Source organism: Cynocephalus volans, chromosome 5 (assembly GCF_027409185.1).
Source record: "Cynocephalus volans isolate mCynVol1 chromosome 5, mCynVol1.pri, whole genome shotgun sequence".
Lineage (NCBI taxonomy): Eukaryota > Metazoa > Chordata > Mammalia > Dermoptera > Cynocephalidae > Cynocephalus > Cynocephalus volans.
The window spans coordinates 100,361,706-100,389,169 of NC_084464.1; the positions used below are offsets into that span (position 1 = coordinate 100,361,706).

A 27,464-nucleotide genomic window follows, 5' to 3' on the forward strand; every position below is an offset into this window, starting at 1 on the left:
AAACAATCTACCTTTGTGTTTTACTTGGCATTTAATACAGTTGATGGTTACACATCTATTGCTGCATACAAAGTAACCAAGTAATCACTTAAGTTGGAAGGAACATAAACAGAGCTCACCCACCTATCCTAAATAAGAGTTTACTATTCAGGCCTTTTTAGTAATTTTAACTGGCTTTTCTGTTAGTTACTGTTGTTCATTAAGGGGACGGTATTTACCTGGTAACCGCTCTATCCACCTGCTTGAGACCATACACCTTTAAAGATGGCAACAGATTTTTCTGATCTATAGATATAGAGCAAAGCTGCCAGGATTACTGCAACACAACTTTTAAATATCCTTTCTAGCATCATGGGAGGGATCCTCTGCACATCATCTTTAGTGCCCTTGGGCTCCTAAGCGACTACAGAAGCCTTGACTAACCTGATTAACTCAGTGTTACTTTCTACTGTTTTCTAATTTGGTTTGATTACATAGTGTAAAGTGTGTAATACCATCTCCAGTCTGGTGATGAAAAAATGGACCTAGAGAGGTCAAATATCTTGACCAATAAGTAATGAAAATGCAATGGTCTATCTGACTCCAAAGTAGTTTCTACTGTAAGTCATCTTTGTTCAAGATCAGACTGTAATAATTAAAATCTTGCACCTAAAGGTTTTAAAAAGTACCTAATAAAATAGTAAAATGAGACTAAAGCACACATAGGAGTTTTTATGAGGTATACCTTCATAATATTACTCATCACCAGCCTTATTCATTAAAGAACTATATTACTAATCAAGGGATTTATCAGACAAAATGACTATTGGTCATTAATGCCGGCAGTTCAGTTCTTTTCTTTAATTAAGTTTACCACCCTTGTTTTTGTGCATTTTGTTTGCCACATTGAAAAAAATAATTGCTTCATTCAAAATAGATATAAAGTAACAACTTAGTATTTAGAAACAAATCATATCATATTTCATATACAAAGCCATTTGTTACAGCATGACTAGAGGACACTTAAACATTTAACTTGGTATGCCTAGCAAGATCTTTTAAGCTGTATTTCTTATCTTGTTCTTCAAAATTTAAAACTAGAAAATCCCACTTGACCAGAAAGGCAAAAAATGAGGTTGTCCCTTCTAGGGTTAACAGATGCTTTTTGTAAGATTTTAGGTAAGATTAACCTTTTGCTCACAATAGGACTGGTTATTGGTTTTATTTTTTTTCTGTCTTTAACTCAGGTAAAAATCAATATAGAGCGAGACAAAGGGCTCTAGAGGGTCTGGCTATACCAGCTTTTGGTTTGGCTCCTGCACAATTCTACAACATGCTGAGGCTGGGAAGGATTAGCCTGCTTGTGTTGAGTAAACCGATGATACTCAATAAACAGTTTCTGTTGTAAACCCCTTAGGACGTGCAAAGCCACACTAGTTGGCAATAGACCAGATAAGCTGCAGAACCAGCTGTAATCTCATTTAGACCTGAGCTGATCCTCCTGTCCTTTCATTCCACAGGATCAAAGCAAACCACTGAGGAGGCAGCTGTATTATAGCAGCTCTGCTTGCTGGATGCAGCAAACATTTCATAAATTCCACTCCTTGAAGCAAGTCTCTACCTAATCTACCCAGAGCTGGTACAATCAATGAATTTCTGAATTCATTAAACTGATTATTATAGGGTAACCATTTTCTGTTTGGAGAAATGTGACAATTGCATACCAACTTTACAAAGCAGCTCCTGTTTCTGACCATCATTTTTTTTCTGGAAGGGTCTAAATTTCTCCCCATAACATCTAATAAAAATGGTTTAAAACTACTTAGCTCATTATCTTTAATGCATATCAACAAGCAAACAAATATGATGCTAAATTCCTCCAGATGTAGTACCTGACTACCACTCAAATGCAGGCAGGCTTTAACAGTGGCCCATACTTTCTATGCTCAATAGCATGGGGGGGTGGGCATACTAAACTCTACTGTGATATACACAGCAGAATACATTGGCCAAAACTGATGTTCAGAAAAAATTTACAGAAAAGGTTTCTGCAGTCCATTAGAGAATACATTTTAATATTTATTTGTAATTTTTTCATAAAACAGAATACAATTATTAAAGTGCTCCAAACTGACTGTGTCAAGTACTTCAAAATAAGCCACGCATTTCATCCGTCCCCCTATTCCCAATAAAACTGACATCTTAGTATCTCATCTTACTGGGAACTTCCCTTAATAGAAACCTAAATTTCAAGCTATAAAGCTTTAGAAAGCAATCACCACTCCCAGATTTAAGAGAATACTAACTGGATGTGTATAATGGGCACTGAAGAGGCAACTGAAGAGGTCGTTGCATCATAGATCACTCTAACTAGTAAACATGAAAGAAGTGAAACCCAAAGCAGATGTGCAGGGCTATAAAACCGCAGTATTTAAAAATAATCAACTACAATTTAATGCTGAATGTCGATATTTGAGAAAAGCCATAGGGAATATCTATTCAGGGAGCTGGTAAATTTTTAATAAATATTTAGGCTTTGAGAGCCAAATACAGTGTCTCATAGTCTTCATTTTTGTTTTACAAACCTTTAAAAATGTAAAAAAAAAATTTAAGCTCCAGGGCTGTACAAAAACAGGCAATGGGCCCGATTTGGCCAGCAGTGCCTTAGTTTGCCAACCATTTTTTGTCCAAACTCACTCAATACATGAGGAAGTGAAACTTTAGGAACATGAGTTGTTCTGCATAGCTAAGCAGCAAGTGTCAGCATCAGAATTCAGATCTCCTGAGTTTCACTCCAGTGTTTCTCTACTGCCTCCTAACATTTATCCCAATACTGCTTCTGTGTGAATGGTGTGAAGATTCCACTGCAGTTCAGAAAAATTTGAAAAATGTAAGCAAGAATGCACCTGAGACAGGTCAATGTAGACAGCATAGCAAAGTGACCACACATTAACTGGCCCAATCATTTCCAGGCTAACAAATACTACATCTAATGATTTACCTCCTCTCCAATGCATTCTTCAGACATAAAAGGGTCTCATTTAATATAATCACATAATAATAGCAAAAGTGATAAATATCAAAACCTTAACTCTTCTAATATTTGCAAAATCCAGATCTTTGAAATAAAAACACCACGATAGGCAACTGCAAAACTATGTAATTATACTTTAATTGTATTGTGAGGCATGCATTAATCACAAAGTTTAAGTACCAAGGATAGAATTATAATAATTCTGTAAAACAAATTTAAGCTAGCTAAGTAGGTCAGAACCACTAACATGCAACAGGAGACCTCTGGGAATTTATCAGTTAATGGCTATTTATGTGCAAATGAGTGCCCTCCAACCCTCCAAAAATCCTGTGTAGCTGAAGGGTATTTCTGTTAACCAGGAGCACTGCTTAACTGCAGAGGCATAAATTAAACCATTTTATTGGAATGACTTTTAATTCCTCTACTTTCCTTTTCCACAGTCTCCCCACTTTTCTAGAAGCACAATTTATAGTACATATTTAAAAGAAAAAAAAAAAAAGATTGCCGGAGAGTTTTCAGAATTGATCTTTCCTAACCTAGCATGTACACATACACTAGACTTTCAGTCAAATGAAAGAAAAACATTTCGTACACTTCCCATCCTCCAAAGAGGACTTAAATTTTTTAAAAATTAAAAAGCTTAAATATAGGCACGTAATATTAACACAGTTTTTACTGTGAACTATAATAAAGTAAAATTCTGTTTTATGTCCTTATATTTGTGTCTTATAGAAAACAAAGAAATTCAATGGAGCTTGCATCTATCATAATTTTTGTGAAAACAGTCAAACTATATACCTATCAAAAGTACACTTTGAAAAGGGAAAAAAAGCTTTTCCTTTTTCTTCAAAAGAAAAACCCTAAGTGCCTTATTTCTGATTTGTCTTAAAAGAAAATGAAACATTTGAATGCTTTTGTGAAAGGGGTGGGGGAAAGACAAAATGAAATTTTTCAGTATGACATAAATATTTTTTAAAAAGATGACTAAACGCCGATTATCAGAACCACACCAAACTACTCAGTACAGAGGTGGCATAAATCTAGGTACCATCTAACTTTTAGATTTTAGGTGGAATAACAGTTATCTAAAATTACTGTTTTTAAAGATTTAGCATAATGGCAATTTAAAGGCTTTAAACTGCTAATATTCTCTTGGAGCTCTTTCTTTCTCATCATTAACCCCAAAAGAAAATAACCTAATGCTAACCTAAAGACAAGTAAAAGCCAAAATAAGCCATACAATTTCTTCAAAATTATAATTTTTTAAATAGTTTTTAAAAAATATAATACAGTGAAATCTCAAGCAGTGAAATTCCAAGCAGTGAAATCCTTAAGCTAGAGTCAAAAAATGAAATGTCTGTGGGAACTCTATTTTAAACATAGAGGTAATAAAACTTGTGGTAAACTCCTTTAAAAAGACGAGAAAAAAGTGTTCCACTCATTTTTTCATAATTGAATTTTCCAGAGTTGTAAGTAAATTATATCAGAGCAAACGATTATATCAAGTTTGCTTCTGATTAGTATGCTTTGGAAACATATCACTCCTGAAATCAGAGAGGAATACTGAAGGTGTCAAGCGCTCCACTGAACAATTATGTTTGTATAGGAAATAGGGAGCAGAAGTCTCGGCCTAATGCCATGTGTTATACTTAAATGTATAGGAATTAAGGTGCATTTCTGGCCTGAAAACATAGTATCATTACAACTGTCTGCTTTTAGGAAGAAAAATATTAACTGTGAAAAATAAATTATCACACAAATGTAACCATCTGTTAAAGGCTATCACCCCATTTCAAAAGGGAACTCCCAGAAGCCGTAAAGAAGGGCTCACTTGAGGCTATATCCTCTCTCTGGTTAGGGGTAATGCAGTGGTCACATTAGAGTTTTCCAGTCACTGGCAGATTCTCAGTCAGATCTCTATACATCAAGAACTGCCATAAGGCTTAATTAACCCTGCTCAGAAATAAACAGGACCTTCCCTTATTGAAGAGACAACAGATACATACATAGCTGGCTGAAGGAGTACCAAAATGAAGAGGTATGTCTTATATTTGGACTATCCCCTCCAAAATTGCATAACATCATTACATAAGGAAAAGAAGTGTGAGGGTATGTGAAAATCATTGAAAATTACCAACCTGTATATTTGGTATGGCTAAAATAGCAGATAGAATGACACGATATTAAAGTGTTTTGACATCCTTAGGGTATTGAGGTCTAGAACACTAATGAGAGAAATCCTAGACCAAAGGAGCAGCAAAATATTTTATCAGTAGCTAAACAAAAGTAAGGGTGTATTTCAAGCATAAGAGATTAGGTCAGTCTAAGTCACAATTCCTAAAGTTTCCATAATTGTTCAAATTTTTGCTTAAATATTATTTATTGCCTGGCTATATAGCACCAGCCTGGGTCATCAGATCATCACTTTATTTATTCTCTTTATTACTCAGTCCTAGTCATGACTTCAAAACTAATGCTCACTCCTATCTTTTTGTATTTTTAAAAATTACTTTGTCATGTTTGAATATATTTTTGTATTTTTAGCCTTTATTACCACAATGGTTTCCTATCTAGTTTTATTGCCTGAAGTTCCCATTCAATTCATCACACATATTACTACCAGAAACATCTATATAATGATCATTCATTCACTCAGCAAACTTACTGTATGTCATGTACTTTAATGGGATATCTAGGTGCTGAAGATATAAACATGAATAAGACAAACTCCCTGCCCTCCAAAAGTATCAGTCTAGTGAATGAGATAGACAAAGACAGATGGCATTTCAAGTGGTCAATGTTCTGGGTGATACAAATACGAAAAGGGTGCATAAGGGAGGAAGACACATGTCCTCCCTGGGGAGCCTGAAAGTCCATCACAGAGGAAACTGCATATTTCACTACACATGAAAGGAAATATGCTTTCCAAGCAGAGAAGAGATTAAAGAATATTTCAGGCAGGGGGATTAAGATGAAAGGAACAGGTATGGTCTTTCTCTCAAGGAGCTTATGATTCAGAGGCGGGAAGAGGTGCACACAGTGGGTATAAGGAACTGCTCTCATCATGCGGTCCCTCTACTTAAAATCTATAGTCTTTGGTTTCCTCCTCACTCAAGTCTTACACTCTTGCCCTCATTTCAAAGCCATTCATAATCTGGTGTCATCTTTCTACTAAAGCATGTATCTTCTGCATTCATCCGACTAGTTTCTTCAACACTTCCAAAAATACATTTAACCCATCCCAACTTCTACGTTCTAGGTGGATCTCCTGTTGTAGCATTTTTTTCTCCCTTCCCTTCCTCAAGTTATATAACTGTAATTCTTATGTCCCACCTCTTTCAAGAGGCCTTCCTTATCCCTCTTCCTTATCAAAAGTATAAATTCTACTACTTCTTCAATACTCAGTTCAAATGCTATTTCAAAAATATCTTTCCTAAACCTCTCTTTTCCTTCTTACTCCTACAGATGAATACCCCCAAATCTCATAGTGTTCATTACTTACTAATTTTCACTTTTTACTACCTTAGTTTATATACATGTATTATTCACTAAAAAATAAATTTCCTAGGAACAGAATCTAATCTTTATTTTTGCACACAAACCAATAAGTATCTTGTACTAGTAGAGCTCAATAAGCATTACTGAATTACTATTAGTATCCCACTAATACTTTTTAATATTGTGTATGTTATCATGTATCTCCAACTAGAGAATATCAGGTGCCTCTCTCATGTCCTAGCACCAGGTAAGAGAACAAGTCCATACAAAGCATCCACGAAATATTTGCTTGCCTCTTCTACCTTTCACCCCCCCAAACCTATTTAGTTACAATTTATTTGTAATTGTTTTTACATCCCCTCCCCCCATATAAGCAAGGGAAAATGAGAACTCAAATTGCCTTAAGTCCCTGATACAAAAGGCACTAAGCAAATATTATGTTTAGCAATGAACTAGGACAGTTATTATGTCTCTATCTAAAAAAATTTTTAAAAAAAATTCTGTATAAAGAAGCCATCTCAATATTTCCTGTCTGAATTATTTATCTAATGCATAACTAAAAATTACTAACTACTGGGTAAAGTAAAAATATTTGATAATATCTATAGCACCCTAAGTTGGTGCTTAAGAAAAGTATTTCCTCCATGTCATTATTTTTTGTATTTTTAATTTATGCATGTTACATCAAATGGGAAAACAGCTCTATATAAATGGACAAAACAAAGCTCATTGAGCAAAATTTAGTTTAATTATGCTGGCAATGTAAGTCATATTTCCATTTCGTATATCCACTTTAAAAGAAAAGCAAATTTACTTAAAAATATTAAAGCATTAATATTAAAAATATAATTAAATATATAATTAAGATAATTAGAAACACTGAAGCAATCTAACCTAATCCTTTATCCTTCAGATGAAAGAACTGAAATATGGGGACTGGCCTGAGGTCGCAAAGAATTAGGGTTGAATCAGGTACAAAAGGGTCTTGCTATTACTTTACATCCCACCTCAATTTACTTCTTCATATAAATTTAATTTATCCTTAAACCAATAGTCTCTCTCCTAAAATAAATGTAAACACTATACTAATAAATATTTGAGGAGATATAGGAAGCATTTAATATGTAAGACCATAGGTGAATATGAATAGGTAGCCATTTTAACCTATTTCCTTCACTTTGAACCTTTGTATAAAACATAAATAGAAGAACTGAAAGAAACAACAGGGTCAGTAAAGGACTTTCTAACTTCAGTAATTTTAAAATAAATGCATAAAAAATAGTAAGAGAAAGAATATATATATGTATATGAAAATTTAACCTGACTTCTTCCCCCTCAATCATTGTTCCAATAGGAATAAATATATCCATCTGCCCAACATTTAAATGAGTTTATATATTTAAATGATACAAGTTTCATTGTATCATGAATGAACTGGAGCCTACTAGTACTATTCTAGATGATAAATTCAGACTAGCATACCAAAAAACAAGACATGACTAATCAGTCCATATGGAAATAATAAAAAATTAATCTGTGTTTAATTTATAAAAACAGGCAAAATACACTTGCCTTTTTGGAAGTCAAGGATATCATAGTTACATTTTGTCACTAAACTTCCACTGTAATATAATTCCGAAATAGCTGGGCCACTAGTTCTACCCAACATAAGGAATTTCTTATAATCCGGAGATCACCTACCATTTTATATGAGTGGTCTTCGGAATGTAAGAAATTCCAAATATTGGTTCATACTAATGGTCCAACCATTTCAGAATTTAGAAAAGAATGATGATGAAAACACAAAAACTTCTTGGAGGCATTAAATAGTTGCTTTTTACTACACCATAAGCTCTACAAATGCAGTAAACATTTTCATGTATATCAGAACACTTACAAGCACAGTTTTGAGATGCAAAGTATTCAAGAAACATTTGCTAAATTACATTAGAATTCTACTTTAAAAATCCAAAGAAAAAAATCCTTAACTGTTTATATATGTGTATATGTATAATGTTTTTTAAGACTATGACATTCATACACACAGAGCCCTTAAAACTTTTATACATCTGTAAAGAAATACAAAACGGAAATTTCAAACAGGGTCAATATATTTGAAACACACAATGTGATAAGGTTAAAGTATTTAATATACAATTTGCTGTAGTAAATTAATATTAAAAGACAAAATAGGTTACTTAGTGAGGGGTCATCAGAACAATTCCCCTTCTGGGTTATAGGCTTTTCAAAGCAGAAGCATTTTATAATGAAATTGCTTTACTCTCCTCTGAAACTAGAAATAAAAAATGTTTTTCTTTCTTGCTTTTTCTTGGAGGTCTTCCTCCTATAGCTTATCATCATTCTATTTCAACCTAGAGTGGTGGTTGCATGGGCCAGGGACACAAATATCTTCCTGTCCCTTCACTAGTCTGTTCTGGATCCTGCAATTCCTGAACCCAAAATATTTCTTGTTCTTGGCTTAACCTTTCATTTCCCTGATGTACACAACCTCTTGTAGTATAGCTCAAGAGAAAAAAGCAAGTTGCATAGCTGTATGTAGCATCCCTGGTAATAAGAGTATTTACATAAACTTTTTATAATGCACAAATCAATATGATATTAGTTTTAGAATATATTTTTTCACAAAATACCAAAGTTTGCTATCCTCAAAAGAGCAAGAATTTACAACATATAAAAAAAAGTAAAAAAACAAAACAAAAAACATCAAGGTGTCAGAGAACAGCAATAGGAGAAAAACAAACAGATTCAGAAGAAAGAAATGTGGAAAAGTATATCAATGACAGTGCTGCAATAACAATTCCTTAAAAGACCTTACATATGTGTGCAAGTAGCTGAGTTCATTACTTTTATTATTAATGGAACGTATGAAAGCTGTCAAAAAAAAAACTTTAAAAACTTGGTGAACTGCTATTAAATAAGAACAAGCTTCTAAAGAATTGTAATACCTCTCTTCTAATATCTGCCACCTCTCAGCTATGTGGTATAATATGACTTATTGCCATATAATCACATGCTTTATTTTGTACAGGAAAATCTCAGAGAAAATTCTGTAGGTGATGTAGAAGAGTTTTAAGAAGAGTCTCTTCAACATTTGTCTGTTGTTCTGCCGATCACAGTGTGGTTCATTTATTTATTTATATGTCTGCCTCACTACACTGTGGTTCACTTGAGAGCAGTGATATGGTTTTATGCTCTATTTTCTTCAACACACAAAGTCCACCATAGCAGGTACTTGATGGGCACTCAACAGAAGTGTGTTGACTGAAAAAGTCATTTCTGTTTCATGCATAAACACAAAAATAATACAGGATTCTTTCCTAAGCCACAATAAAAATAAAAGGGGAGATATATGATCAAAAAAGTAATTTAAGCATTTACTTAAAGCATAAATAGTATTTTTTTCAAGGAATATCCTTGAACTGATTCAGAATAGAGCCCTAAAAATCTTAGAGTAGGAAACTCTACATCTTAAATTTACTTGTGATACACAGACAGTCCCTGACTTAACAATGGTTTGACTTATGATTTTTCGACTTTACAATGGTTGAAACTATTATAATTTCAATCTAATGCTCAATATTCAATAAACTACATGAGATATTCAACATTTTATTATAAAACAGACTTTGTGTTAGATGATTTTGCCTAACTGTAAGATAATGTAAGTATTCTGAGCAGATTTAAGGTAGGCTAGGCTAAGCTTAGCTATGATGTTTGGGTAGGTTTGGGATATTAAATGCATTTTCAACTTAATGATATTTTCAACTTAAAATGGGTTTATTGGGACGTAACCCCATCATAAATTGAGGAGCATCTATACATTCTTTCACCTCACTTCTCTGAAACCAGTGGACAAATAGTAATGATAACAAAAGCAATCATCACTAGGTACTCAACACTCAACATGTATTACCTCCTTTATTCTTAAAACCAGCTCTTCAATATGTATTATTACACACATTTTACAGATTAGAAAAATTAAGGTTCAAAGAAGTTACATGGCTTGCTGAAGATTACAGAGAAAGAAGATGGCAAAGTCAGAATTTAAATTCATATTTGCAATCTTTTGAAAAATACAGTAATATTATTTTTTACCATAAGCAAAAGGCTTCCATGTACAATTCACATGTATCAAATGACTGAAGTGGAAATTTGCTCCACTGGTTTCACACTGGATCTATTAATAACTCACAAAATTGAACTACAGTTAATATTCTGGTTAAATAAGCCAAGCAACCCAAATTTTCAAGCAACTAGGATCTTGGAAAATCTGACAGGTATAAGGCCAAGCCAACTTAAAATGATATATAGTTCCTCAGTGCTCACTGGCTTAAATAAATGATGGTTTATTTATACAATGAGATACAAATTGTGCAAATTAAACAATTTGTGTTTATGTGTGTGTATGTGTAGACACATGTCTCTGATATCTTCTTCAATGAGAAAAATGAAATTGTAGAAATTTCTTTAGTATAATCCCATTTTTGTTTCCCTCCTCTCTCTTGAAATAAAGGAGATGGAGAAGGAGGCAGTGTGGATAAAAGGAGAAGCAACAATGGCTAGGAAAAATATTCTCCAAACTGTTAATAGTGGTATCCTTTGTGGGAGGGGGTCTTTAGAAGGAGAATGACTTTCATTTTCTACTACATAAAATTCTGTATTATTTACATTCTTTGTAACACATAAATTCTGAAAACATAAAAATGTAACAGAGAGGCATTAACAACTCTCTCTACAGCCTTCAAGTGCTTCAGAAATTGTACTAAAAACTTTATTTTATATTTAATATTAATATTAAAAAAGTCAAAGGAAATAGAGCATCTACACTGACAAGTACAGAAAAAAAATTTAATTCTAGGAAATAAAAATGTATTAATCCTTTTACTTACAATTTCAACAGAGACTCCAGAAGCTTCCTATCTCTATGCTTTCAACATAGAACTATAGTTCTGTTCTAAAAAAACGGGAAATGTTCTAAAAAAAATTGTTTCTAGTCAAAGGTTTTTTACGAGTTAAAATTTGCTTCTGTAGGATGTATGTAATTATGTATGTGTATGTGAATATGTAGAAACTTCGAATGTATTTCAGCTCCCAGTTTTTAGAATTACATCTAAGGTTTTATAATTAAAATCAAAGCATTTAAAAATTACCTTCCACGTAAATGAAACAAGTCTGTGAAGATCAAAGCCTCATTTATAATGTTGTGAATGGTACCCTTGGAGTTCTACAGCACACAATTTGTACAATATCCAAAAGCCCTGCCAAGGCACACATAAGCACATCCACCACAGCCTTGCATCTCATGGTTAAAAATTCAAAGTAGCATAAGTTTTCACAAATAAGAAATGGTCAAATAAACTATGGTATATCCACACAATGGAATATTATGAAAACACCGAAAATAATGTAGATGTCATTGATATGGAAAGCTGTTGATGATATAACAAGTGAAAAAGCAGGCCACTAAATAGCATTTAATCCATTTTTGGTTTTAAAAAATGTACATAAACAGGAAAAATATGGAAGGATATAACAAAATACCAATAGTTCTTTCAGCAAAGCGAGTAACATTTTTTTAACACATCTACATTTCCTGCCTTTAACCCCACAAACATATAATATATATAATGACCCAATACTGATTTCTTACAAAATTACAACTGTTAGTAGTAAAATAAAACGGAGATCTTGTATCATAGGATTTTGCTGGTTTTTGTTTTTTCAAACCAGTTGACCTGAACAAACACTTTCCCTCCACCCACCCCCTCCCTACAAGAGAGATTTATGCAGCATAAGCTACATAATCATGGGCGTTTTTTACTTTGTATTTTTATCAAGTGCCTTTCAAACTGCTAATACTGTGGTTGGAAGTCTGTTAGAATTTGAAGATTAGTTGTTAGTAAAGTGTTGTTATTGATAAAAATACCCAATTGAGATATCAACCAACCCAATTGAGGCCCGCTGAAAGAATACTATTCCAGGAAGGTACACGGGGGTTTCTTGCCCTAGGTAGTTTCACTTTATAAAAAGATTAAACCTGGGTGCACATACATAGAACAACCAATTTCCCAATAAATGTTTTTTACCCAATTTACTATTAAGGATGCTCTGTAAAATCCACCTCCCCCTCCTTTTTTTTCTTGAATTCTTCCACTAGCAGCTTTTCACTGCCAAAGAGCCCCAGATTCCTGGAAACCAATAGAGGAGGCTTTTTTCTTCATTATATTTTACTGGTTTCCAGGAAAACCACCAGTAGGAGGCAGCAACGACTGGCTGTGGCAACAGCAGCAGCTCTACTCTCTGCACAGTAGTTAGCTGCTGGCTTCATTCTTCTGTCATTATATAAGCAAGATGACACTGTTCTCTAATCCAGCCAAAGCTGATAAGTACCATCAACCTGTCACTTCCTACATTTCAAATTCTAACATCACAGCATCAAAGAGTTTTTACATTTCGATTTCTTTTGCTGGCAGCAGCCGGTAGCCTCTCATTCTCCCACGGTGTTCTAATGCTGCATTTGCACACCGGGGTTACTCCCAGACTGAATAGCAGGTCATCCCCTGCTCACTGAGCTCATCTGTGGCCCATGTGCTAGGCAATTTAGATCCAATCAGCCCTTATTTAGCTCAAGAGTAATGAGCAGCATAGTGACACAGACTTAAGCCTGACCCTCAGGACACTGCTCATCAAGCAGTAAAACTGTGACAAAATCATTCATCTTCCACCCGCTGGCAAGAAATAATACTCGCACTCACTGTATTACTTTTCAAGATAAAAAAAAAAAGTCCTGAATTTTCATGATGTGAGACATTAATTTGCAGAAAGCTGAATTCCCTTAAACCCCCCTGTTGCTATGAGCTCACCAGGGGGAAATAGGCCTTAGGAGACTGAAATGGAATAAAGAAAATTGCTCCAGCTTTCTTTTCATTTTAAATAAGCCTTAAATCTGACAAGAGATATCCTAAAGAGAGAAAAATATATATCTTGTAAGGTAAAGAAGAAACAATTGAAATTAAGAGTTTCAAATGCTAGTTTCACTCGTTCATTCTCAATTTTGTTAAAATATAAATAAAAAAAAAATTGAAACAGAACAATTACTCATCCTTCTCCACAAGGCAGATGAAGAAAGGTAAGGAACTGTTCCTTATAGATAATATGGGGGCAAAAGTAAATTTATATTGTAAAATAAAAATGCACTCTGATGTTTTCTATGAAACACACCTTAAAAAATATAGCTTTACGGTAATAACCAGAAGACGGTAAAGATAACTGGGAGTATTTCTAAACCAAAATGAATCTACTTTTCCCACAATTTATAGTGCCTTCTGAGGTTTTATTAACCCCAAAGTAACTAATTATGGGGATAATTACGAGATTGGTTTCCTTCTCTTGCTGACATATCACATCATTAAAACAACATGTCTGATAGTTATTATATGACACTTATTGGACATAAATGCTTAAATTTTACTTGCTGCTTCTTAGTACTTCTCTTTTATAACTAAATGCCACAATGACAGTTTATCTTCAGGTTAGCTCTTTCTGAAGTCACAATTTCAGGTATTTTCACTTATTTCATAGTTGGGGAAGAGTTAACTTTAGCACACCTGTCACAAATGGGATTTACCAGTCTTCAATATATTTTCTGCGACAACGTGTCTTTGGTTTAAGAAACAGCACTGTGTGGTGCCATGAAAAAGCACAGTAGAGATGTCTTCCTACAAACTCACTGTTGAATTTCATCTAAAGCTTCCAAGATCTGGGTGATCTAAATACCTATAGTGAACCATGGGGTTCAGAAAAGAAACTACAGTTACACAAATAAGATTGGGGAAAGTAGCTTTCACCTCACCCCAACATCTTTTGATTTACTACCATTTACTAAAGAGAAATATTCCGGTGCTTGATATTGATACAGAAAATAACCATGGCACTTCTATTCCCTAAACAACTGATCTGATCCACTTTCAAAGAAATGAAATATTTTCTTTACAGAGTATATTTCTTTTGTCCTTGTCCTTTTATCCAATGTTCTTCATCCCACGTTGTTAGAGTATTCTTTCTCCACTCTTAACTTCCCTCTTTTTACTGTGTAATCATTAGAGGTGAATTTTCTGGACTTCATCCCAGAAAAATCAGGTTCTTGGTAAGTTCATATTTTGGTAACGATTATGAATCAGAAAAGAAATCATAAAGCTTCATTCATTTACTTCTTGAAAGTAGGAGTAATCTTGAAAAAAATCTAATATAAGCTCTATTCACCTCCTACTTTAATTTTATAATTATTAGCATTTGGGGTTAAATATTAGAACTGACAAAAAAGAACAAATGCTGACAAGTATGTGGAGAAAAAAGGAAACCTCCTTTATGGCCACTGGGAGTGCAAACTGGTACAGCCACTGCAGAAAACAGTATGGAGATCCTCAGAGAACTAAAAATAGATCTACCCTATGACCCAGCTGTCCAACTACTGGGTATATACCCAAAGGAAATGAAATCAATATATCAAAAAGACATCTGGATTCTAATGTTAATTGCAGCACTATTCACAAAGTCAAGAGATGGAATCAACTAAATATCCATCAATGGATGAATAAATTAAAAAATTGTGGTGTATATACACAATGGAATACTACCCGGCTACTAAAAAAATATCCTATCATTTGCAGCAACATGGATGAAGCTGGAAACCACCATGTTAAGAGAAATAAGCCATGTACAAAAAGACAAATACCATATGTGGAATCTAAAAAAAAAAGTAGTTCTCATATAAGTGGAGAGTAGAATGGTTATTAGAGGCCGGAAGGGGAGGGGGTCTGAGGGGGAGAAGAAGTGGTGGACTAATGCATACAAAATTATGCTATGTACCCTAAGTGAATCACGGTGCTGTATATGCATGTATTGAAACAACATACTGTATCCCACAAATATGTACAAATAAATGTCAGAATATTTTGAATTAAAAAAATAGTCAACAGAAAAAAAAATTATATCTGACCTAGATTATAATTGAAGATTTCACAGCAAATACAGAAAATGTGAAAGTCCATGGAAGCTTTGGCATCTTTTCTTTGTACCCAGTATGTTGAATTTCACACAGATGGGCTGTGCTGTGAGTCTATTTTCTTATATTGTGCCAGGGTCACTTAATGGGCCCTTTCAATATGGAATCTTCAGTTCTGGGAATTTATCTTATTTTACCAATTATTTCATTCACTCCATTTTCTCTATTCCCTCTTCCAAATACCTTGCTTCCAATACAATCCTAATATAGACAATCTCTACTTTTAGTTTCAGAGTGTTCCTGCAGACCCAGCCTGGGCAGAGAGGTTCTCAAATCTCTCAAAAGCAAGGTAGAAACTCAGAAGCCCACTTGTTGTACCTGTTTCCATATTTCAGTGCAAGAATAGTTTGATGGTAATTACTGAGTTGGAAAAATAAAATAAGAAAAATGGTCCAAAAACATTCAGTTAGAGTAAACACATTGAGTTTTATTTTTTCAATAACACAAAAGTCTTTCAATTAAATTGAGAAGAATGAACCTGTCATCTTCTAGACGTCCCTTCTGCCCAAGGTATTTAGAAGGCATAAATACAGATAAAATTCAGGTTATGCATTAAATCCATATCCTGAGTATACAGATACTGCTGTCTACTTTCATGTGGATATTAGCAAATTTAGGAACAAGTATAAACCATTTATCAAGTAATGCTGACAACTGAAATAGTAAAATATAAAATGGTGAAAAAAAAGGTGATTAATTCGAATAAACACTCACCTAAGTTTCTTTCTCCTTTCTATTTTCATAGTCTCTTTCACGTAATAAATACTTAAGTGCACCCCACATATGCTTCATTTGATTGGTTCTCTGATGTATCCCAATACCTCTAATAATGCCTGTTATTATAGTAGACACTCCAAAATATTAGTTCAATTTGTTGAATAAATAATTTTTGTATGGATATGTTACCACTGTAGAAAATATTTATGACACAAAGTAGAAAGCAATAAAAGACATTAGAGCATTCAAAAGTATTAAGATAATTTAAAGGAAATAGAGATTATTCAAGACTGAAGACATATGGACAAGCATACATTTCAGAGAAGCTTGGAATGAAGGATAATACTGTTCACATAAAAATGAAGAAAAGATAAACAAAACCAACATGCACTGAAAGCACTGAGCATCTAAGTCAGTGCTGTCGAAATGATCTTTCTGCTATCCACTACTGTAGCCACTAATTAGGTGTAGCTATACTGAGGACTTTACAACATGCAGCTAGTGTAATGGAGGAGTTGAATTTTTAATTTTATATTCCTTAATTTAAACTGTCAAACATAGGTAGTGGCTACACGATTGGACAGCAGAAATCTACGCAGATGTTTACAGAAATCCTATGAGGTGGGTATTATTTTTAAAAGATGCAGCTGAAACTTAGAAAAAGTAAAGTAACTTCCTAAGATAGCACAGTTGGTAAGTGGAGGAGAGGTGATTTGAACTCAGGTTTACTGACCCTAAAGCCACTGCTTTTTATATTCTACTCCAACAGTAGCAACTATCAGGCACCACCAGAGGTTCCTTAAGAATAAAAGGCAAAAAGCACAATTTGCTGTTACACAGAAGTCTACTGCCTGGAATACTGACTGCTCCCATATATGATGCTACTGATCCCATCTCCAGCACTCACCTATTCATTACTATCTTCTGAAACCACCTTTCTGTTCCCCCCGCCATATCCCTCTACATAGTTTTTTAAAAAAATTTTTCTGTATTCTGCCACCCCACCTAACTATGCCTACTATGACCAGCACTGACCTTTTCTGACTTATGATTTTGACAATTACTTTTATTCCCTGGATTCAACCCTTTTCTAAACAGTGGCTCTCACGGCATCAGCTTTATTCAGTTCTCAGATCCAGCTCTACTGTCTCGGCCATTCTCTGGCCTGAACCCTCAACTGGTTTTGACAGGAAAATATGTGTAAAAGATCTGAATAGATATCTCTCCAAAGACAACATAGTGGTAAATAAGCATATAAAAAAATGCCCAACATGATCAGCCACCAGAGAAATGCAAATCAAAACCACAATGAGATACCACCTCATACCCACTAGGATCACTCACTACAATCAAAAAGACATTCAGCAACAAGAATTGGTGAGGATGTGGGAAAATTGCAACCCTCATATGCTACAGGTGGGAATGTAAAACGGTGCAGCCTCTTGAATACAGTTTGGCATTTCCTCAAAAGGTTAAACATTTATCATATGACACAGCAATTCCACTCCCAGGTTTACACCCAAGAAAAGTGAAAACATATATCCACACAAAAACTTGAACACAAATGTCCATAGTAACATTACTCATCAGAGCCAAAAAGTGGAAACAACCCAAATGTCCATCTATTGATGAGTGGATAAATAAAATGTGGTATAGCAATACAATATTATTTGACAATACAAAGAATTAAAGTACTGACACATGGTTCAAATGTGAACCATGTGAACCTTGAAAACATTATTCTAAGTTAAAGAAGCTAGTCACAAAAGATGACATATTGTATAATTCCATTTACATGGAAGGTGCAGAATAGGCAAGTCTACAGAAACAGAAAGTAGATCAGTGGTTACTAGGGATGTGGTGTCAGGTGGGGGAAAATGAGGAGTGACTGCTAATGGGTATAGGGTTTCTTTTATGGTGATTGTTGCACAACTCTGTGAATATACTAAAAACCAATGAATCGCATGGTATGTGAATTTTATCTGAATAATACTGCTGAAAAAAATAGATGGTCTGAGGGAAGGCACTTTGGCAGGGAGATTAGGCAAGCATTATTAATGTTTGAAAAACACAGGTAATGGCAGCTGTGAGAATAAAAGAGGAATAATAAAAGGGATCTGCCAAAGACATACAAAAAATAAATAAATAAATAAAACACCAACTGGATATAAAGAGAAAGGAAGGGTATATATATACATGTCACATTTCTACCTTAAAAAATTACTTTTCTTTTTCTACAGCAGCTCTTAGTAACACAGAATTAAAGTCTCCAATAGGTCTATCACAGTGAGGCAATATTCATGCTCCCTGCAATCCTGACTTTGTTTTTAAAGAATCTGATTCATTACACACTCAAAATAAATAAATAAATAAATAAAAATCTACTGAATAGCCACTACTAGAGATACTATATTAAAAATGGGTTAAGAACCATCCAAGATAAGTCAACATACACATGCACCCAAACACACACAAATCCACTGAAGTTGCCAGGTATAAAGTGTACTACAAAGAAATGATTATAGTATGGGTTCTTTTGAAAATAATAGTTATAATAATGATAGCATTATCTAACATTTATTGGACATTTACTAATATGCCAGGTACTGTGCTAACCACTGTATATTTATTATTGCATTTAATATTCAAAATAACCCAGTAAGGAAGGTGCTATTATCCTTATTTTACCAATAAAAAAGTCAAGATTTGGACACAGAAGTTTTCCCTTATAACATTTTTAATGAACAGCATTGTACTTATGCACAGAGAACTCATATCTATATAGCAGATCTAGATGGGAGACTAAATAAATGACCCAAATATCCTGTACATGAAAAATTAAGTAGGTAATCTGTTTCAGCAAAATACGAAAAAACAACAAAAAAGAACAAATGCTACCAAGCTAATATTGTGAGTGGTGAGTAGTTTACATTACTGCATGAATTTATAAAATATGTAATAAAATACAGTATGCAAAATTCAAGCCTGATAAGGAGTAAATAATGTCAAAATACTAATTCATAGTAGATATATACTCAGTTGAAAGATACATGAAATATTTAATGATGTAAAGAAACGTTTTCTTTATACATTTTATATTTTATACATTCCTTAAATACTAAGATCTATATTACATTTTCTTAGAGATACTTATGCTTTCTCTGAAGCAATCAAAACTGCAGATGGATCACTCTTAGTAAGCAACATATCTCTACTTGACTTTTCAAATAAAAACTGGTAAAGTATTTTTTTCATGGAGCTACCCCCCAAATTATTAGGACACTGCTCCCAAATTTGCATTGAATTATAATATGATGAAACAGCAGACATTCTGGGCAAACTGGGATACACTAAGCAAACTATAAAAATAACTCATTTGATTATTTTAAAAATCATATCCAGTTTCAAATTTATTTGTAGTAAACTAGTTATCAAAAATTAAAAGCTGTAATCCATTCACACTAAATAGAATACCCAATAACAAAAGGAAGAAAAAGCCTGCATGCTGCCAAGAGTACCCTTTCTATTGTTCCTGACATATCATGTAATTTATTTGGCATACAGCAGACTCTCAAAAGAATAGTTCCTCTTGTACTACCTCCTATCCTACCTAGGCAACCCCCAGTTCTCCCACTGAAGGAAGAAATAAAAATCTTGGTTTAGAATAAGTGATACCATTCCATTAAAACTACTGAGCATGAGGGCCGGCCACGTGGCTCACTCGGGAGAGTGTGGTGCTGGGAGCGCCCACGCTGCGGGTTTCGATCCTATATAGGGATGGCCGGTGTGCTCACTGGCTGAGCATGGTGCAGACCACACCGTGCCAAGGGTTGCGATCCCCTTAGCGGTCAGAAAAAAAAAAAAAAACAACTACTGAGCATGAGAAATATAAATATTTGAAGGGAATAATAAACACAGTTCTTCTGCACATTTACACACACTCCAAATGTCAAAACAAATATATAACAAATAGATGCTCTTCTAGTCTCATGGTGAGAGAAAAAAGGGATTTAAAAATATACGTATTATTAAAATGTATTTTGAAGCCAGAGAAAAGTACCTTAATCTTTTAAGGTACTTTAACACCCAGCATCTCCAAAAAAGGTAATCATCCCTTGTGAACTATTTCTTAGTCTCAACATTTAGCATTTTTGGCAAGTTCTCAATTGCCTTTAGACTTCTTTGAAACTAGGCTCTTGTTTAATACAAAATAGGATGTCAGTTGATCAATATCCATTTGGTTTAAATTGTTAAGTCCACAACCTCCTGTAAATGGTAGAACAAACAGGTATAAAGCCTGAAAATTTATTGTTTCTTTTTAAACTCCAAATGATATTTGCAGATGCCAAAAGGCATTTTGAAATCACTCACCCTTACTTCAGTAAAAATGAAAAAGGCGGATAGGGAGGAGGGAGAATCTCATGAGGCCTTGTATGTCAAGTTTTTGCCCAGAGCTAATTTTCATAGCTGTGTTATAAAATCCTGAAAATGGAGGTTTATAATGGAAATGCTGACAGACCCTTAACTATAGCAGCATGAATGGATATAATTAAAGAAAAGCTTTTGGCTACACCTAACTCCTCAAATGAAAGACTGCCATTTTTATATTAACCTCAAATAACATCAAGTGAGAAAGAGAAATGTGGTTCCAGAAAGGTAATGTGAAATGTTAAAGATGACTGCTAAAACTATTTGACATTCGAAGTTTTAAACACAGAGGCATTTAGTTAACATAACCAAGTCAGTATTTTCATAATGCTACTTAATCAGCAATAAAGAATGCTCTGGTGAGCCATCAGCTCTAGTTAGCAGGAAGTGGCATATGAAGTTATTATTTCTTAACAGCCTACAGGGAGCCACTTCTCCCTTTAATCAGTGATCTCAGCTCCTTTCTACCTATAATTTCTGTCATACAGTTATAAAACTGTTACCCAGTTCAATACACAGACACATACACACCCTGCACACACATTTATTCAAGGACTAGTACCTTATTCCCACCTGACTTTGAAAACAGAAGAAATTGTTAAAGTAAAGTATTTCATTCTTTCCCTTGTCAGGGATGTGGCTAGGAATAAATATCATCAATCTATATAATCCATCTTCCCTATCTAAACCTAAATTCAAAGAATTTAGCTCTGTTCTTAACTTAGAAGAAAAAAAAAAAAAAAGAGTATGCTTTAATTTTTAACAACTATCCAAAATGGTTTTGATCTTTCTAATAGCACTAAAAGTATATAGCATACCTAAGAGACTGGTATGAAAAGATCTTCAATGAAGTTCCAGATTTTAGGTTAAGAAATAAGAAACACATCTCCGTGATCAAATACTCATAGAACTTTTTTCTTGTTTGTCTCTTCTCCCTCCCTTCCTTCCTTCTTTCTTTTTAAGGTATACAATCTTGAATGATCTCTGGGGTCCTTCTCCAAAAGATCCCAACCTAAACACTGATCTGTCTTGACAGTATCTGCCTTGGAAGTGCTAAAAATTTATGGGATAATATGAAACTATCCAAGTCACAATTCCTCTTATACTGTTTACAGTAGTCAGTCTCATTGAAGAACTGTATGCAAATTACTATTCAAGCTTCAGAAATTTAAAAGATGGCAGTGCCTAAAATATGACAGCATTAATAAAGACTTTCACACTGCAGCATCATTCTTATTAACACATAGACCTCATACTTCTGTTAAAACTGCTCTGTAATTTTGGCAATAGAAGTTGTACATGATTTGTGATATTCTTTTATAGCAATTGTTTTCAATCATAGTTGAGCAGTATAAAACAAAACCAAAAGTACATTTGTGCAAGGAATCAACATAAACATCTATGTCCTTTTGTCATAGGCTAGTCCTGAAGATCAATAGCACACCCCCCACCCCCTTCTCCAGAGGACAGTAAACTACAAACTCAATCCAGATCCAGTTACAGGAAAGTCCTAATATGAATGTAAACTTACTGTCACCTTATGTTATCAACAGTCTTCATTATCCCCTCTTGATTTCTACCTCTGTACTTCTGAAGAGTGATCCCATGAATCAACAGAGACACATTATAGCTTATAAGGTACTTACAAGCAATATTTTCCCACCACTCCTTTAATAGCTTTGGCTTTAATGCTAAAGGACTTCTACTAAATTAAATTTAAAGAACAAAAATTTGTTTTTATTGCAAGAAGATAAATTTAGATGGTAAATGGTGCTAATAAATCAAAGACAAATTATTATAAATAAGATGTGATTAACTGGTCTCAACACCTCAATTCATTTTCTCCAGCTGACTCATTAAAAAATATGGAAGTTGCAAAATTATAAAAACAAAGTAATCAAAAATCCCCCAATAAACAACTACCCTTTTTTAGTAACAAAAATAAAAGGTAAAAGCACTCAAAAGTATGTGAGTAGTGGTAATATTTTCCAGTTTGTAGATTTTCTTTATTTAATTACTTCTAATTTATAAAAATTGTACTGGTATGGTTAGTTTTCACTTGGTTACTTGTAAACTGTTATAAAGATCATATAAGAAGGTAGCTGTAGTATAGTGGACTAGAGTCTGAGTGCCAATTCTGAAATTTAACGGTGTTGTTTTAGGTAAGCCACAAAAAAGTCTCCATTTTTCCATCTATAAATAGGAATAGCAGGGTTAGCAAAGAAACAAAGAAGACAGTATTTGTAAACTGTATATCTTTCAAGAATATAAAAATTATTGTTTCTAGTTACTACTTTTGAAAAATTACCAAGAAAAGTTCCAGTTAGAAGCTTCAAGAGAAAAGAAGTTAGTGATTGATTATGAAATAGAGAAAAAATAATATCCCATTTTTTTGCTTTCTTTGTACTTGCATTTTTAAGGCCTCCTCAACCTTCAAAATAAGTCTCATTTTCCTATTACCAACCTTCTACTAACATTTTTAACAAACTTCTGTGTTTTATTTCTTATCTTAGAATGCATTTGTTCTAAATACATTCCATACAATGTGATCCATATGTTATTAGAAAGAACAAAAACTGGTACAATGTTTTTGTTTTGGTAGGAAATTTGGTAATATCCATCCACATTTAAGATGGTTATGCACAAATTCATTCTTAGAAATCGACCTGCAAATATACTTCCCACAGTACACAGAGACGCATGTATAAAGATGTTAAATAAAAATGTTTATAACAACATAAAATGGTAAACAATATAAATTTCCATTATTAAGAACTGGTTAAATAAAGTTTGGTACAACTATATAAGAAATACTAAATAGTAATTAAAAAGAATTAAGTAGGTCCATGTACTAACATGAAATACTATCCAGGAAAAATTAACTGAAAAAAGGAAGCTGCAGAACAAAGATCATACGTTTTGTGTTTTAAATATATAAATGGGGGCAAATGTCTGGATGGTTCTATAAGAAACCATTTCTGAGGAGCAGAAATAGAGCAAATATTTCTCAATCTCTGCACTACTGAGGGTTGGGCCAGATAATTCCTTGTTGTGGGAGCTGCCCTGTGCATTACAGCATGTTTAGCAGCATTCCTGGCCTCTACCCCCTAGTTGTGACAACCAAAAAGTTCGCAGACATTGATAAATGCCTCCCGGGGGACAAAAACACCCCCAGTTGAGAACTAATGAACTAGAGAATGAAGAAGTAAAGCTGAAGAGAGAAAATTTTACTTGTCACATTATACCTCTTTTTTTTTTTTTTAACCATTTTTACCATGACATTAATGTTTACAATTTAAACATAATTTTAACAAAAACAAAAAGACTGCCAGGAATTTCTAACTAAAAAATTAAATTAAAGGTATTTGTAGGCTATAAATCTTTGTTTTAAACAAACCTATGTAAGAAGCAATACAATTATTAGGAAAGATTAAAAAGGACTTTCCATCTTCAACAGAAAAGGTAGAAAGATATGGATTCTGCCGTTTCGCATGACTGCCTCTTCTCAAGATGCCTGTACTCTCTCTTTCTTATTTCCATGCCCTTAAATCTTCTGAAGACTACAGTTCCTCATCAGCAGGATGGTTTGGACTACCTCCCCTCTCCTTCTTTCGTGTTTTGTATATTCAGACAAATATATATAGACAAACCAAATGTGGAAATTTCTAATATCCCCAGGAAGCACAGGGAAATAAATACCACTTGCCATTTATTTAAAAACTGAGCAAATAAAACAAAGTTGGGATTTGGGAAAAGTATAAAATCTGCTAATAAATCCTGCTAAACTAAAAACAGTTTGTGCAGAAAAACCAGAATTACTAAAAGTATCTTCTTACGAAATTGGTTACTAATTTACTTATCCATCTATCCACTCATCCAAAAATTTGAGTGCTTTAAGATTCTTGCTTTAATATACTTACATTGGGGAGGAAGGGGATAATGATCTGATCAACAACTCTGGCTAAACCTTTACAAACTAAACTGATGAGAGTAGATGAATATAAAAACTACATAAAACATAATGAGGAGTGAAAACTTGTGGGTAAATGAATATGAAAACAAACACAGCCCAGGATTAAGCAAATTAACTAAGTTAATAATAAACACATTTGTAAATGAATAAATTTCCAAAACTTGGAGATTTTGCCAAGCTTAGTATCTTTGAAAAACAGATGCTACTTTTGTAATATTAGCAGAAGGGAAGCAGTCTCTTCATTAATGAATGAATGAATCTTCAGACACGATTTCAAATAAAATCATACTATATATACTTTTACATAACTTTTCAGTAACAATGACTACTACACAGAGTGGAAGTGTCTAACTTCTTAAGAGCATGTACTTCAAAAGTAAAACTGTTATGTGAAAAAGGCCTGAAGGCAATAAATGTCATAACCATTGTTCTTATCTACCACGTTTGGGTCTAAGTGTATCTACACATTTAATTTATCTGCATAATTTACTGGATCTGAAAAGAGTAAGTTTTGTATAGGTAATTGGTGTTATAAATAATATCATCATCCATGGTTTTGCTTTTTGCAGTTTCAGTTGTCTGCAGTAAACTGTAGTCTGAAAATAGGTGAGTGAGTACAATATAATATTTTGAGAGAAAGAGAGAGACACCACATTTACATAACTTTTATTCCGGTATATTGCTATAATTGTTCTATTTTATTATTAATTATTGCTGTTAATCTCCTAGCATATCTAACTTATAAATTAAACTTTATCATAGGTATGTATATATAGAAAAAAACATGGCATACATTAGGGTACTTCAACAGTTCATGGAAAAATTGTACTATTTTTTAACTCTATTTTTTTCACAAACTTGTTGAAGTAACCTTGTATATATTTGCAGTTTTAGGCATCCACTAGGAGTCTTGGACTATATGCCCAGTGGATAAGGTGGACCACTCTGGAATAATCTTATATTAATTTCCGAATAACTGGTTTAGCTGGAAGTATTTTGATATAGTTGAGGCTATAATTTGGCAGCAAAATTTTAAAGAAACTTACTTTTTTAAATTGTACAATGTCACTAAAAAACCTTATAGGCACAAAATTGAATATGCTAAGTAAAAGCCACCTCGGATTTGAGCTCATGGTATTGCTTAGAATTCAGTAACATAACTCTGGGTAATAATACTCTTTTCTGTGAGGTAGTAAAGAAAGGAAGGATTAAGAGTTTTGGCTCTAGGATTGCCCCAGAGATGCTCTGAAATTAGTTTTGCCACTTGTGTTTGCACATAAGCTTTCTTTTGAAGAAATACTGTTTGAAAGGACAGTTTGAAAACTAATGATTTATGCTAATGTAGCAGTAAAACTAACCCCTCCCTCTACATTTAGATTTCATGAGTATGTCAAAGGAAACTTTAATATAAAATCAACATAGGTGATGATATAAAACAAATCAATAAGTTCACCCACTACTGGAAAACATACCTGATTCTAGCCAGAACAGCTTGTAGAAAGCTCAATACTGTCCGGAGTTCAGATTCTTGACAAGCTCGCAGAAGCATACTAAATCCATCATTAAGCAGTTTTTCATGGGAAGGATATAAGCAATAGCTGGTCTCAAATACTTCCTGAACACCATCAATGTAGATGGAAAGAAGTGTCCAAAGAGTCTGTCTCTGTACCATTTCATCATTCTTAGATACCAAGAATTCCTTTGCTTTCTCCCGAAAAGCACATGAAAATTTCTCAGCCAAAACACCAATGTCCAGATTTTTCTGGGCATACATCAAGAGGAAGGCCATTTGACCCTTCCAAATTAGGGCTCTCTGAGATGCTATAAATGCAGGCTTGAGGAAATTCAGGAGATCTAAAACATGACTTGCTACATCTTCCACCTCTGCAACAGCTGCTAACAAGAGAAAAAGGTTGAAAAAGTTCTGTAGACCAACTTCAGTGAGTTCTTCCATTCTTTTTTGATGAAATTTAGAATATATTCTGTAAAACATAAAAAATGGCTTTGATCAAATTGTTTCATTCACAAAAAATCCATCTTTTAAAATAAAATTTTATTCAATACTCATGACAGTCTCATTACTTTTAATTTTTAGCTAATTGTTCATTTTGATGCTGCCTTGTAACTTTCTTAATTTGAAAACAAACTCACATAATAGTCCTACCTTCAAATTTCCCAATGATACAGCAACTCATACAGGACAATTTTAAATAATAATTTTCCTTAAACCCTTTCTCCTTCCATCCTCACAAAGATTTGGCTTGCTTTACTTATACCCTAAGACAATTCAAGGTGCTGGAAGAATTGTTTTTACCTATCTGCAATGAAAAATTGTTAGTGCTCAAATGTGCGAGACTAGCCATTAAAAAAGATCTCATCAATACTACTTAATACAACTTAATAGTTGATGTACTTTTCTTTCATCAATCAAATAAAGGCTTAGAACTGAAAACAATTCAACTTGAATTCCTACTTATGGATTGTTACATTTTGTAACTTCTATACTTGGTTTATTCAGGACAGAAATGATTAATGCTCATGAGAGGTTAAATCCTAATTTATAAAGAACTATACTAGAGCTGATGAGCTTCTAAAAGTAAATATTCTGCTCCCAGAAAGTTCCCACCAAATAAACTGTGCAAGTGGTAGATGGTGGCGTACTGCACAAAGAGGGCTTAAAACAGGGCTAACAGGCAAAGGAAGTAGAACAAGGGAAGGCAATTAAAAATTGTATCCATTAAACAAGCAAA

The 27,464-nt window shown here is 33.7% G+C and overlaps 1 protein-coding gene across 2 annotated transcripts in view; it reads right to left on the reverse strand.

Annotated features, from left to right (window-relative positions):
* Positions 1-27,464, reverse strand: part of MMS22L (MMS22 like, DNA repair protein) — a 129,014-nt gene that overhangs the window by 60,687 nt on the left and 40,863 nt on the right. For both annotated transcript variants that reach the window (XM_063097885.1, XM_063097886.1), the window contains exon 13: positions 26,187-26,696. In XM_063097885.1, coding sequence (XP_062953955.1) covers positions 26,187-26,696 — 510 coding nt within the window. The remainder of the gene's footprint in view (positions 1-26,186; positions 26,697-27,464) is intronic.